Source organism: Orycteropus afer, unplaced genomic scaffold (genome assembly GCF_000298275.1).
Source record: "Orycteropus afer afer isolate SDZICR_OR568_19922 unplaced genomic scaffold, OryAfe1.0 scaffold00459, whole genome shotgun sequence".
NCBI classification, from domain to species: domain Eukaryota; kingdom Metazoa; phylum Chordata; class Mammalia; order Tubulidentata; family Orycteropodidae; genus Orycteropus; species Orycteropus afer.
Window position 1 is genome coordinate 807013 of NW_006922046.1, and position 15481 is coordinate 822493.

The 15481-nt window shown below is 38.7% G+C and overlaps 1 protein-coding gene across 1 annotated transcript in view; it reads left to right on the forward strand.

The window, feature by feature from the left end:
* DPY19L3 (dpy-19 like C-mannosyltransferase 3) overlaps window positions 1-15481 on the forward strand; it is a 162530-nt gene that overhangs the window by 72486 nt on the left and 74563 nt on the right. Inside the window, exons 3-7 of the mRNA XM_007954335.1 lie at window positions 1901-1991; window positions 7053-7174; window positions 8107-8252; window positions 13128-13251; window positions 13799-13933. Of these exons, the coding sequence (XP_007952526.1) occupies window positions 1901-1991; window positions 7053-7174; window positions 8107-8252; window positions 13128-13251; window positions 13799-13933 (618 nt within the window). The remainder of the gene's footprint in view (window positions 1-1900; window positions 1992-7052; window positions 7175-8106; window positions 8253-13127; window positions 13252-13798; window positions 13934-15481) is intronic.

Genomic DNA, 15481 nt, shown 5'->3' on the forward strand with positions numbered 1-15481 from the left:
GTCATTGGAATTCCAGAACAGGAAGAGAAAAATAAAACCACTGAGAAAATTATCCAAGATTTGTTGGAGGAGAATTTGCCTAATATGATGAAAGATGAGAATATATCCATTCAGGAAGTCCAACGAACCCCATGATGTTTGCTTGTGTTTATTGACTATCCAAAAGCATTCAGTTGTCTGGATCATAACAAATTACAGATAAAGTTGAGAAGAATGAGAATTCCAGACACTTAATTATGCTCATCAGGAACTTGTACATAGATCAGGAGGCTGTCATTTGAACAGAACAAGGGGACACTGCATGGTTTAAAATCAAGAAGGGAGCACATCAGGGTTGTATCCTTTTACCATACTTATTCAGTCTGTATGCTGAACAAGTAATCTGAGAAGCTGGACTATATGAAGAAGAACATGGCATCAGGATTGGAGGAAGACTCATTTACAGCCTGCAATATGCAGATGGCAGAACTTTGCTTGCTGAAAGTGAGGATGACTTGAAGCACTTTGAAGATTAAAGTCTGCAGTATGGATTACATCTCCAACATAAAATGAAAATCATCACAACTGGACCAATAAACAGCATCACTATAGATGGAGAAAATATTGAAGTTGTTGAAGATTTCATATTACTTGGTTCCACATTCAACACTAATGGAAGCAGCAGTCAAGACATCAGACGATGTATCACACTAGGCAAACCTGCTGCAAAAGACCTCTTTCAAGTGCTGAAGAGTAAAGATGTCTTCTGGAATACTGAAGTGCACCTAATCCAAGCCGTGGTATTTTCAGTTGCCTCCATATGCATGTGAGAGCTGGACAGTGAATAAGGAAATGGAAGACGAGTTGATGCTTTTGAGTTGTGGTGCTGGTGAAGAATACTGAAAGTACTGTGGGCTGCTAAAAGAACTAACAGATCTGTCCTGGAAGAAGTGCAGCCTAAATGCTCCTTGGAAGCGAGAATGGCCAGACTTCATCTCACTTAACTTTGGTCATGTTGTCAGGAGGGACCATTCCCTGGAGAATGATGCCATGCTTGGTAAAGTGAAGGGTCAGTGAAAAAGGGGCCCGAAAAAGGGGAAGGCCCTCACGAGATGGATTGACACAGTGGCTGCAATGATGGTCTCAGGTATATCAAGGATTGTGAGGCTGACACAGGCCTGGGCAGTGTTTCATTCTGTTGTACACAGGGTCATTATGAGTTGGAGTCATTTAGATGGCACTTAACAACAACAACAACATAGTCTTTTTCACTTAATCTCATGATGATAGTTTTGTTGACCACCCTTTTTCTAGCAGGAAAAGACAAATTTACATTGCTGTAGAGCAGTTTGGGAAGGAAGTCAATGCTTTTGCAATTTGTGTCTGGGTTTTTACAGTTGATATTTGGTATTGTTGGTAAGAAAAAACCTCAAAGTCAACTTAAGATGTGTGTTACTAATTTTTCTTTTTGACTGTAGAGAGAATAGTATAATCAACCCCCATGAGCCCTGGTGGTACAGGATTAAGTGCTCAGCTGCTAACCAAAAGAGGGGCAGTTTGAACACACCAGCCTCCTCGTGGGAGACAGATGAGGCAGTCCACTTCCATCAGCCTGGAAATCCTGTGGGGAAGTTATAGTCTGCCCTATGGGGTCACCATGAGGTAGAATTGATTCCGTGGCAAAACCAAAAGGGAAGAACACACTTGGCATTTCTTAAGCTAAAAGAACTACTCTGGAGGAAAAAGATGTGGCAGTCCAGTGCCATAAAGATTATAGTCTTTGAAACCCTGTGGGGTAGAAACCTTCTGTTGTTCTGGTTTGGTAAGATTTCTTAAAACTACTTGAGAGTTTCTTCTCTTTTAAATTGTTTCTGTGTATGATTTCGGCAGTGATGATAAACAAAGCCTATTTTTATTTCAGGAAGTAGAAAGAGAAATCTCGTTCAGAACAGAATGTGGACTGTATTACTCCTACTACAAGCAAATGCTGCAGGCTCCAACCCTCAAGCAAGGTAATTACAAATAATAATTTCATTTGGGCCTATTGTATTCTGTTTGGTATTCCAGTCCTAACATTTTTAATTGCTTACAAAACGTCTGTAGCTTTATTTTAACTTTTCCTTGTGAACATCCATCCCATTGGTCCATGAAAATGTTTTGCTCTTGAAGTTTTGTAGCTCTGCCCTCCTTGCTTTCCAGCTATACTTCATCCCAAAAGTCATCCGTTGGGATTTCTTGGTTTTGTTGCTCATTTTTCTCATTGTCATTTTGGTGTCTTTTTTTTTTTTTTTTTCTTTTTTGTAAACCTCTCCTTGACTTTTGATTTTTATTTGAGTATTGTGATTTGGGTGAAAGTTTACAGACCAAATTCAGTTTTCATACAGCAGTTCATATACATTTTGTTTAATGATTCTCATAGTCATTTTGAAAGAGGTCTTTGCAGACAAAAAGAGTATTGTCTGAGTGCAGATGTTACTTGAGCAATATATATGAAAGTCACAGTTACCTCTCTTGTCCCAGAATACCCCTTCATTCCTTAATGTTGCTAATTGCCATTATTCTTACATTTCCATTCTTCCTAAGTGGTTTAGCATCTATACTCTTTACCCCATCTAATGGAAACCGCATTAGATACATTAAGTGTTGTTGTTGTTGTTATGTGCTGATATATTAAGTAGGATCCATATATTAAGTAGGACAACCCCTACTTAATGTAACCTTGATAGGCTTAACATGGGTACACATGATGTAATCACCCCTTTTTTGCATTTGTACGATTTAGATTGATTTATTTAGGGCAAGAAATTCTATTAGTGATTTGTGTTTCTTACTGTATCACAGTACCAATTGCCTTTGAGTTGATTCTGACTCTTGATGATCCCGTGTGAGTGAGAGTAGGTCTATGCTGTGTAGGGTTTTCAGTAAAGGATTTTTCAGAAGCAAGTCACCAGGCCTTTCTTTTGAGGCACCTCTGCATGAACGCAAACCTCCAGCCTTTCGGTTCAAAGCCAAGTGCAGTAACAGTTTGCATCACCTTGGGGACTCCAAAAATTAGTCAGTTAGTTCCTGTTGATTGCTGGATTAATAAGGTTAATTACTCATCAGACTTTTACTTAATTATTGATAATTACTGTTTGTATCCATTTTTAGATAGGGTTTTAAAATATATCCCAATTCTGCCATCCCTCCTATATGTATTAGTGTCTTAGTGAAAACACTATTTTGATGCTCTACTAGAAATAAAAACAAGTATTTTATTGAAGGAATAAAATAATTTTGTAAAATGGGGAAATATTTACTGATATCCGTACAAGATGTTTTAATGTTCCCAAATTGCAGAGAGAAGATAAGAGTTTAGAAAGGTATAGTAAACATAAGATTTGTGCTTGCCAGGTATATAGGAGGAGGGGAGGAAGCATGGCTAAAGCTACAAAACAGTTTGCTAAACTGTAAGTTTAAACATTTTCTTAGCATTTGTTGTTGTTGTTGTTATGTTCCATCAAGTGGGACCCGACTCATAGCGACCCCTCCTTGTGTTTCTGAGGCAGTATCACTACAAAAGTAGATTGCCCCATCTTCCTTCCGAGGAGTGGCTGGTGGGTTTGAACCGCCAGTCTTCTGGTTAGCAGTCAAGTGCCTTAGCCACTATGCTTTAGCATTAGTAAGCATAAATAAAATTATTTATAGGTTCTAACTTAACATTGGGAGCTCTGGTAGCATAGTGCCTAAGGCACTTGACGGCTAACCAGAAGACTGGCGGTTCAAACCCACCAGCCACTCCTCAGAAGGAAGATGGGTCAATCTACTTCCGTAGTGATACTGCCTCGGAAACCCAATGAAGGGTCGCTGTGAGTTGGGTTCAACTCAGCAGCAGTGAGTAAGGTTTCCTAGCAGCTTACAGTAAAATGAGAGGAGGAGAGAGATGGATATAAAAATGAACTGCACAAAATGAAAACTAAAACTTGAAAGATTTAGAAAATTCTATTGTATAAACTAAGGACACATATCCTAGAATTTTCACCAAGAATGTGACCATCTTTTGTTAAAGAGATGAAGGCTGTGACTGATGGGTCTAACCAACTACCACAGAGAAACCCATCATCTTAAATAGAAGGGGACAGAGAAAGAATGAAAGGAAAGAAAGCTCTATAGGCAGGAAAATGCCCAAAGGAGCTACATCTGTTGTCCTCAAAGAAAAGAAAAGGACCATCCCTGCAGGAATTTGGAGACGTGCAGAACCACCAGAAGGAGCCTGGCAAACAGGACTACATCAGCTTCAAAGGGTGGAGTCATGGCTTCCCGGTTTAAAAGAGTTAGATCTTGACCAGCTTGGTTCTGGAGTGCGGCCGTTGTTCCCACGTGCCAAAGGGATGGGACCAATGCCCAAAGCTAAGGGGGTGGGGCTGCCATGCTGGAGGGGCAGAAGAATGAGGCTGGCCAGGGCAGAGCGGGCAGGGTCGCCACTCAAATGGACTGGGAGAATGGGTCCACCCGAAGCTGTGGGAGCAGAGTTGCCACGTCATAATGTTAAGTTCATCGTCATGATATGCCGTCGAGTCAGACTCAACTCATTTCTTTCTTTTTTTTAATTTGTAGTTTAGGTGAAGGAGCTTGGGTAGCATAGTGCCTAAGGCACTTGACTGCTAACCAGAAGGCTGGCGGTTCAAATCCACTAGCCACTCCTCGGAAGGAAGGTCAGGCAACCTACTTCCGTAGTGATAGTGCCTCGGAAACCCAAGGAGGGGTCGCTGTGAGTCAGGTCTGACTTGACGGCACATAACAACAACAACAACAACAGTTTAGGTGAAAGTTTACATAGCAAATTAGTTTTCCATTCAACAGTTTGTACACATTTTGTTTCATGACATTGATTACAATCTCTGCAGTGTAACAGTACTCATTCTACTTCCTCTCTGATTTCCCCATTTCCATTTGTCCCTTTCTGTCTGTTACTGGCTTCTGAGTTTTGTTTTTGGGCATATGCTGCTCATTTGGTCTCATATGGTTTGACTGAAAGTTAATCTACAGGAGTGAGTCCAGGTCCAGGCTTGAAGAATGTCTGAGAGCAATCATCTTGGGGCCTCTACCAATATCCATCAAACCAGTAAATCTTGTTTTTCATGATTTTTAGTTTTGTTCCACATTTTTCTCCCACTCTGTCCCTGGACAGCTATCCCTGGATAGAGTAATCCCAGTAGGAGTTGTCAGTAGTGGTAGCCAGGCATCGTCTAGTTTTTCTGGTCTCACAGTAGTGGAAGCTGAGGTTCACATGGTCCATTAGTCCTTTGAACTAATTGTTTCCTCGCATCTTTGATTTTCTTCACTCTTCTTTGCTCCAGTCAAGGAGAGACCAATGGTTGCTTCTTCGATGGCTGCTTGTAAGCTTTTAAGATCCAGTCACTCCTCACCAAAGTCGGATGTAGAACATTGTCTTTGTGTAGTATGTTATGCCAGTTGATCTTGATGTCCCCAAGATATGGTCCTAAGTCCCCAAACCTAGTTTGACTCATTCCCTCAAGGTGTTTATGACTAAGAAGTTTTCATAACTTTGCCTCTTGTATGCTTTACTGTAGACGTGGATATATTGGCAGCACGTGTAAATAGGTATGCAGAAACATCCTCTGCCAACCTTATATATATTCACAGGTATAGTCACATTCGCCATCCCATACCTTTTCCGTTTGTATGTCTGTCTATGTATCTACTCATAGATTATTGTTATAACTGTTATTGCAGGATCATTTATTTAATATTTCATCATTTTATTTCAAAGCCTTACCAGAAGCACATTTAACATCCACATTTTTAGCAACAATAGCATTGCTGGTGCCATTTGTATTCTCTAAGGTGGCAGAGACTTTCTCTGTAGCTCTCATCCCTTCCTTCAGAGCCCTCACCTGTTCCAGAATAGGGTTTGTGGAAGCTGACTGCCACATCTTTTTAGAATGACTGGTAGGTTCAAACTGGCAACCTTTCAGTTAGCAGCCAAGCCTTTTTTGTCCATAATTCTACCAACAGTCTCTCCAGGGCAATCTAGTCTTTTATTCTTAGGAACCTTAAAACCCTTCTGTTGTTATGTGCCGTCGAGTCCAAACCGACTCATAGCGACCCCTCCTTGGATTTCCAAGGCAGTATCACTAAGGAAGTAGATTGCCCCATCTTCCTTCCGAGGAGTGGCTGGTGGGTTTGAACCGCCACCCTTCTGGTTAGCAGTCAAGTGCCTTAGCCACTATGCTACCAGAGCTCCCAAAACCCTTCTAGCCTCCGCCTATTACCCAATTCCAAAACCACTTCCATATTTTGCCTTTCTGTTAGAGGAACACTCCCTCTTGCTACCAAATTCTGCCTTATTATCTAATGGTGCTAGAACATAAATACGAGTGTATGGCTTTATTTTCTCACACTTCAGGAAGCTAGAATTATAAATTCAGGGTGCCGGCTCGAGGGGAAGGCTTTCTCTCTCTGTTGGCTCTTCAGCCTGTTTCCTGGTTCTTTGGAGATGTCTCTGTGGCTTGGCATCAACTTTTCCTCATGTCTGCTTGTTTACTTGCCCTGATCTGCTTTTTTTTATATTTTGAAAGAGATTGACTCAGAACAAACACTGCACTGATTCCTTTCTCATTAACATAGCAAAGGCAACCCATTCCCAAATGGGATTGTAGTCACAGGCATAAAGTTTAGGATTTACAACACATATTTTGAGGGACACAGTTTAATCAATAACATCTGTGTTTGCATAAACATTTTAGTGGTACCCATCGAAGACGTGGTGAGCTCTGTGAGGGTACCTGTTGCGGTCAAGTCTATTCCAGGTTTGTGGAAACTGACTGCCATTTTTCTGGAATGGCTGGTGGGTTCAAACTGACAACCTTTCAGTTAGCAGCAGAGCACTTAACTACTGCACCACCAGGGCTCCTTCTGTATGAGGTTAGGACTCTGTTTTTTTGCTATCATATCGCCAATTCCAAGCGTAGTCTCTTGCACATAGTAAAGAAAATATGAATAATTTTGAATGAATGATTGTAATTAAAATTGTAACTGTATTTTTCTCATTTTTCCAATGTCAATCTTAGGTTTACATGGCTTAATATATGATAATAAAACTGAATCTATGAGGACAATTAACCTCCTTGAACGAATGAATATTTACCAAGAAGTTTTTCTCAGTATTTTATATAGAGTTCTACCCATACAGGTATGTTGTATTTTGTAACATTGAACTGAATTTTCACTAGATGAAAGTCTAAATCTGCCATTTTAAATTGCAAGGTTCACATATGAGCTTCATATCTTCAACTGATTTGGTAAAATCAGCAATATCTTAATTTGGTACGTTTGTGTATTATGAACCTTGTTGCTTGTTTATAATTCATAAACTTTTTTTCACTTGTAAATGCTTTGTGGCTTATATAATAATACATGTATGTGGTCTAGAAATTGATCACTATTTTTATTTAGAAAGTTATAATCACTCCTGATTTACCTTTGAGATAAACAATTTTGGGAGAATTGTTGTTGTTGTTGTTGTTATGTGCCGTCAAGTCAAACCCAACTCATAGTGACCCTTCCTTGGGTTTCCGAGACAGTAACACTACGGAAGTAGGATTGCCCAACCTTCCTTCCGAGGAGTGGCTGGTGGGTTTGAACCGCCAGCCATCTGGTTAGCAGGCAAGTGTCTTAGCCACTATGCTACCAGAGCTTAATCATAATGACTACTTCTCATGTGAATGAGAAAAACTTAGACCAAATTAGCTATAAAACTTAGAGTGAAGCAGAACAGTCAAGGACTTTCTTCCTACCTTTGCACTTGGTATTGGTAGGAAAGGGTGCTGAAAAAAAAACAAACAACTCAGTGCCATTGAGTCAGATCCGACTCGTAGTGGCCCCTCCTTGGGTTTCCGAGGCAGTATCACTATGGAAGTAGATTGCCCAACCTTCCTTATGAGAAGTGGCTGGTGGGTCTGAACCGCCAACCTTCTGGTTAGCAGTCAAGTGTCTTAGGCACTACGTTACCAGAGCTCCCCAGCAGCGTTCTAGATAGTGAATGTCCTGTACAGTCCTTTTTAAATGATGATGAGAAGGATCTGGGCTTCTCTAACAAACATGTTTTATTGTTCCCTTTTACAGAGATATTTAGAGCCAGTTTATTTTTATATTTACACCTTATTTGGGCTCCAGGCGATCTATGTCACAGCTCTGTATGTAACCAGTTGGCTCCTTAGTGGGACATGGCTATCAGGACTATTAGCAGCTTTCTGGTATGTCACAAATAGGTGAGTTGGAAGTGATAATGCCTCTGTCACTTTCCAAAATGTAAGTAAAAAAGTTATTTCATTTCTTATTCAGAGCAGCTTCTTCTGCCACATTTGTTTGGGAGGGAGTATTGCCTCTGTGGTTCACCTGTCGGTGTTGATTTTTCTTACTCAGTAAGAAAGTCTTGTTCATTTATATTTCCATCTAAGGAACAAGTTATTGAATTGCAAGTCAAGAGAATCATCTGTAATAATCACAATTCTATTAACAATTTTCTATATGATCAGTATTTCTCCAGCCACATATCTTTTAAAGAAGTTTAATAATATATTTACTATCAATCTTAATAGGATTGTATGACACTCACAATTAGCAAAGCATAAAGCATCATACAAATGCAAGGAAGTTCTTGCTTTAGTTAATTAATGTCTTTTATTAATTTCTAAATACTGGAATCTTATGAAATAATATTTTTTAAACGTATTTTGCATTGTTGCCTGACCTCCAGTGCAACGTCCATATTCAGTAGGAAGGGTCTTATAACTTAAACACTAGTGCCAACAACTGATTTTATTTTGTAATCCTAAGCATATTACTTTTTATTATAACCTATTAGGTTATAACCCAGCCCCCAGAGACAGGAAATGGAGGGAGCGCTGGGAACCACAAAGTGGCAGGATCCAGGTAGGAATTAGGTAAGGCCAAGGTGGTGAGGTTTCCAGCAGCTGAGGGAGACAAACTTGTCTGTCAGTTTGTCATCCTGCGGGGCTTGCATGTTGCTTTGAGCCTTGAGGCTGTGCCGCTGGTGCTTCAAACACCAGCAGGGTTGCACATGGTGCACAGGTCTCAACACATCTTACAGACTGAGATAGACTGGTAAGAAGGAACAGGCCATCCACTTCTCAAAAATTGGCTAGGGAAAACCTTATGAATAGCAAAGAAACACTGTCTGATACATTACTAGGAAACTTTATGAATAGCCTGGAAACATTAACACAGTGCAGGAAGACGAGCTCCTTGGGTCAGAAGGCACTCAAAATAGGACTGGGAAAGAGCTCCCTCATCAGAATAGAACCAACCTTAATGATACAGATAAAGTAAATGTTTCAGGACCTCCATGTGCTGACGTGGCATGACTCAAATTGAGGAGAAACAGCTGTAAGCATCCATTAATAATCAGAATGCAATGTACGAAGTATGAATCTAGGAAAATTGGAAGTTGTCAAAAATAAAATGGAACGCATAAAGATTGATATCCTAGGCTTAGTGAGCTGAACTGGATCAGTTTTGGCCATTTTGAATCAGAAAGTCATATGATCTACTATGCCGGGAATGACAGTTTGAAGAGGAATGGCATGGCATTCATCATCACAAAGGATGTTTCAAGATCTGGCTTGAAGTACAGTACTGTCAATGATAGGATAATATCCATATGCCTACAAGGAAGACCTGCTAATATACTATTATTCAAATTTATACAGCAACCACCAAAGCCAAAGATGAGGAAATTGAAGGTTTTTATCAACTTCTGTTGTCTGAAATTGACTGAACATGTGATAAAGATGTGTTGATGATCAGTGGAATGCAAAAATTGGAAACAAAAAAGAATCACCAGTAGTTGGAAAATTTGGCCTTGGTGATATAAATAACACTGGAGATTGCATAATAGAATTTTTCAAGACCAATGACTTACTCATTGCAGATACCGTTTTTCAACAACACAAATGGTGGGTATGCATGTGGACTTCGCCAGATGGAGTACACAGGAATCAGACTGACTACATCTATGGCAACAGGCGATGGAAAAGCTCAATATCTTCAGCCAAAACAAGGCCAGAAGCTGATTATGGAGCAGACCATCAACTGCTCATATGCAAATTCAGCTTGAAGTTGAAGACAATTAAAACAAGTCCATGAGAGCCAATATATGACCTTGAATATATCCCTCCTGAATTTAGAGACCATCTAAAGAATACATGTGATGCATTGAACACCAGTCACTAAAAACCAGAAGAATTTTGGGATAACATCAAGAGCATCATCCACCATCCAAGAAAGCAAGTGGTCATTAAAAATACAAGAAAGAAAAGACCAAAATGGATGTCAGAAGAGACACTGAAACTCTCCCTTGAGTGAAGAGTAGCTGAAGCAAATGGAAGAAATGACTAGATAAAAGAGCTGAACAGAAGATTTCAAAGAGTAGTTCGAGCAGACAAAGCCAATTACTATAATGAAATGTGCAAAGACATGGAGTTAGAAAACCGAAAGGAAAGAACACACACAGCATTTCTCAAACGGAAAGAACTGAGGAAAACATTTAAGCAGCAGTTAGGACAAAAGACAATATATAGCACTGGCCAAATTGGCTGCAAAAGACTTCTTTCAAGTGCTGAAGAGCTGCTAAAAGAACTAAAATACGAAATTGCCTCTTGTAAAGTGATAGCAGCTTCATTCAGATTCCAGGGACCTAGGAACAGGTTCTGTTTGCCAAGGGTGGCAGGGACATACGAGTGGCTTACAACAGGAAACGAGACAGGCGGTGAGTGTCTAAGTGCTGCCCCCTAGCAAAACAGAGGAGCACAGCATAGTACCCTGCTTGCGTGGCTAACATACAAACAAAACAAAGAAAATGAAAATCGTGGCCAAGTCACTCCAACATACAATCACCAATTAAATATAAACACAAAAAGTCACAATGCCTTGGAGACAACAGAGCATCACAGTCTACACAAAGAAACAAGATAAAGCAGGAGAAATAAGGGACCAGGGTATGGACCCAAAATACATCCCTGAGGAGGACACAGCATTGGAGTTCCCTGATAAGGAATTCAAAAGAATTATATTTAGGTGTCTTCAGTGAATTAAAAGATCAAGGAAACATAGAGAAGACCCTAGAACAATTTCAAAAGACAATACAAGAACAAAATGACAAAATAAATGAAAAATTAGAAATGATACAAAATCTACACACAGAAATCCAGAAGATTAATACTAAATTGTCAGAAATAGATAAGACATTGAATGGGCAAAGGAGTAGAAGAAGACAGAATTAGGGAGACTGAAAGCAAATACCTGAACACTTCTTTGGAAAGGAATAAAACAGAAAAAAAAAGATCAAAACAAAATGAAGAAAGCCTAAGTTACATGTGAGATACCATCAAAAGGAATAACCTATATGTAATCGGAATTCCAGAACAGGAAGACACAAATAAAACCACAGAGAAAATTGTCAAAGATTTGTTGGAAGAGAATTTTCCTGGTATGATGAAAGATGAAAACATATCCATTCAAGAAGTCCAACGAACTCCAAACAGGATAGACCCCAAAAGAAAATCACCCAGACATATCACCATCAAACTTACCAGAACCAAAGACAAAGAAAGACTCATAAGAGCAGCACAGGAAAAACAAAAAGTTATAATACAAGGGGCAACCAATAAGACTAAGCTCGAATTTCTCCAGAGAAACCATGCAGGCAAGAAGACAATGGGATATGGTATATATAAAACCCTGAAAGAGAAAAATTTCCAACCAAGAATTACGTACCCAGCAAAATTGTCCCTCAAATATGATGGTGAAATTAGGACATTTCCAGGTGAGCAGAAATTAAGGGAATTTGTTAAAACCAGACCAGGCTTACAAAAGATGCTAAAGGGAGCCCTTTGGACAGAGAAGCAACAACAGCCAACAACAACTGACCATTAACACACATGATAACATAACCCAGAAACTAACCCAGCTATAGAAGTATCCAAAGTAAATAATCCTACAAGATTGTAAACAGGGAACCAGAGACATCAATTGACAAATGAGGACAACTACAAACCAAAAAGCGGGAAAAAACTGTCGTTACAGAACTTCTAGATGGTAGGGAAGTCAAAACAACTACAAGATAGAACAGACTGTTCTAAACTTGGGAAGAAAACTATAAATCACAGGGTAACCTCAAAGAAAAATTATAAACCTTCACATTTAAAAAGAGGACCAGCATAAATATTCAGCAAATACTAAAGCAATAGCAATGAAGGAAGTGATAACATGATTCATAAACAAAATGAGCTCAGCGTAGAAAATTATATGGAACAAAGAAATCGACACCATGTAAAAGCACATAACAAAAATGACAGCAACAAATTTATATTTGCTGATAATTATATATCTGGCAAGGGACTGATCTCTAAAATTTATAGCGGAAGAGTGGATGACCAAACTATGGTACATACACATAATGCAAAGCTATGCAGTACTAAAGAATAATGTACAGTTTGCAAAACATAGCATAATATGGATGAACTTGGAGAGGGCATTATGCTGAGTGAAATAAGTCAATCACAGAAGGACAAATACAGTATTAGTTCGTTGTTGTGGAGGGTCAAGGAAAGGTTTATATATGGAAGGAAGCTTTCTTTGTTGGTTGCCAGGGGTGGGAGGGAATGGGAGGGAACTCTGCAAAAAAAAAAAGCATTGACCCATGTCACTTTAGTTTTGTGTATTTCACTATACATAAATTATATTTCAATAAAATGCATTAAAAAAAAGAAGAAAGAAAGAAATACAAAGGAAGAAAATGTATAGCATTACCTGTTGGCACTAGTGAAATTTTTTTTAAAAAGAGGCAGTTTGCCATGATACTCTCATGCACTGTGTATTTTGAAGTCAGACTAACTAACATGAATTTGAAACCCAACTCTATCACTTAGAATACCCCTAGACAAGTTACATACGTTTTCTCAGTGTCAAGTTTATGTTGGAGGAATTATGATGACAGTGGCAGTTAGTATTATTACCAAACTCTAAGTCTGGACTTAATGTAATATATTTTTCATTTTTAGAACTTTTGGAGAAAATCATTGTAAAAATTATCACTTTTGCCAACTGTGTTTTATTTTGTACAGAATAGATACCACAAGAGTTGAGTTTACCATTCCATTGAGGGAGAACTGGGCTCTGCCATTCTTTGCAATCCAGATAGCAGCAATCACATATTTCCTCAGACCAAATTTACAGCCTCTTTCTGAAGTAAGTTTTTGTAATATTTCATTTGGTTTTAGATTTTGTAATTGTATATAAGAAGCTTCAGGAAGTTTGAAGTGCATACCTTGTCCCAATGCATGTAAATAGTTCTTATTCCATGACAAATTATTTAACGTGAGTTAAATGAAGTTTTCTTTTTCTGAGCTTTTTCCTATTTTGCAAAAGAAAATGTTTTCAGTATTGATGTTAAAAATGCACTATACATAATCTACCCTTAAATAGTTGCAGCAAACCCCCACACAAGTTTTATGTGAAACTGTCAGAATTTTTAAACCATTGCTCTGGAGATGTGATTTGATGCGTTATCACCTTCATAATAGTGTGGAATACACATACCATATGTGAATATTTATATGCAGAGTGTCACTTTAAGATATTTAGAGCTTAAGTAACAAATGCAGGGGTTTTCAGAGCAACAGTTTATGGTTTTTCTATTTGGTTTATAGAGATATTGGCTGCTCTTGAGAAAACTTGTCTGTAAGGCTTTTTATTACAAGAGACATGTAAATTACATAATTTTTTCTTTTTCCAGAGGCTGACACTTCTTGCCATTTTCTTATCAACTTTTCTCTTTAGTCTGACTTGGCAATTTAATCAATTTATGATGCTGATGCAAGCATTGGTACTGTTCATATTGGACTCTTTGGGCATGCTGCCAGAAATGAAGGTAGACTTTCCTTTCTTTTCTCAGTTGAGATATTTACTGTTTAGTGTTTTATATCATAGAATGAGCTCAAAATATGCATGTCCTTAATAATAAACTTGAAGCTTCTTCTTAACTGTAATATACATGTGCTGTTGTCAGTTGAAGCTGAGTGATTCATGTATCCTAGTTTGACTCTCTTTTTTTATTCTTTTTATATTAAATTAAAAGATGGAGTTGCTTGAGACACATATGCTTAAGTCAGTTGTATTTTTTTTTTTTAACTTTTATTGTGATTTGGGTGAAAGTTTACAGAGCAAAATCGTTTTCCATTCACAAATTCATACACATTTTGTTTCATGACATGGATTGCAGTCCCCACAGTGTACCGCTCTCTTATCACTTCCTCTGTGTCCTTCTTTGCTATGCATTCCTGCCTTCTGAGCTTTCTTCCTGTACAAATGCTTCCCTCCTCATCTCCCATGGTTTCTGATCTTCCACAGTAGACTGATTTAAGGAGTGTACTTCTTGGTGTAATTTTTCACCTCAGAGGCCTGTCTATTGTTTGGCTAAAGGTTAAGTTGCAGGAGTGAGTTTAATTCCAGGTCTAAAGGGTGACAAGGGGTCATAATCTCAGGGGTTTATGAGATTCTCTATCAGTCCAGTAAGCCTGCTCTTTTTACAATTTTCAGTTTCGTTCCACATTTTTCTCACACTCTATCTAGGTTCTCCAATTTTGATCCCTTTCCGAGCACTTGGCAGTGGTAACCAGGCATCATCTAGTTCTTCAGGTCTCAGAGTTGTATAGGCTGAGATTCCCATCGTCCACTAGTCCCTTCTGTAATTGTTCCCATGAGTCTTTGATTTTCTTCACTCTTCTTTGCTCCAAATGAGAAGAGATCAATTGGTGCCTCTTAAATGGCCATTCGCAAGCTTTTAAGACCCCAGTTGCTACTCACCAAAGTAGGATGTAGAACAATGTTTTTGTGTACTGTATTAAGCCAATTGACCTTGATATATCCCATAACCATAGTCCTGAGGCCACAGGCCCAGTGACTTACTCCCTCCAGGTGTTTAGTTGTGGCTAAGAAGTTATAACTTTGTTCCCTGTTAGCTCTATTATATATATGGACATTTTTATACCCCATAAAAATTTGTGTATAGAAATGTCATATACCAACCCTGTATATGGTCTCATTTGCCTATCCATATCTGATCATTTTCTCTGTCTACCTATGTATCCATCCATAGATTAATGTTTGTTATTACTAATAGTGCAGTATTGTGTATGTAATAGTATTTACCTTTCTTATCTGTACCTCTTGTTTATCTCTCTGTGTCTTCCTTTTCCTTAGTGCTATTGTGCGGGTCCCTCACTTTTGGGATATTCCCTTTGCCTTCAACCAAATCAATACGTGTCTCTTACCTGGCTAGCAATTTTCCCTCTTCTCCCCTCCCATCCTTAGTAACCAACAAAGAAAGTTTTCTTCTGTATATAAACCTTTACTTAACTTTTTATGATAGTGTACTCATAGAATGTTCATCCTTCTGTGATTGACTTAGTTTACTCAG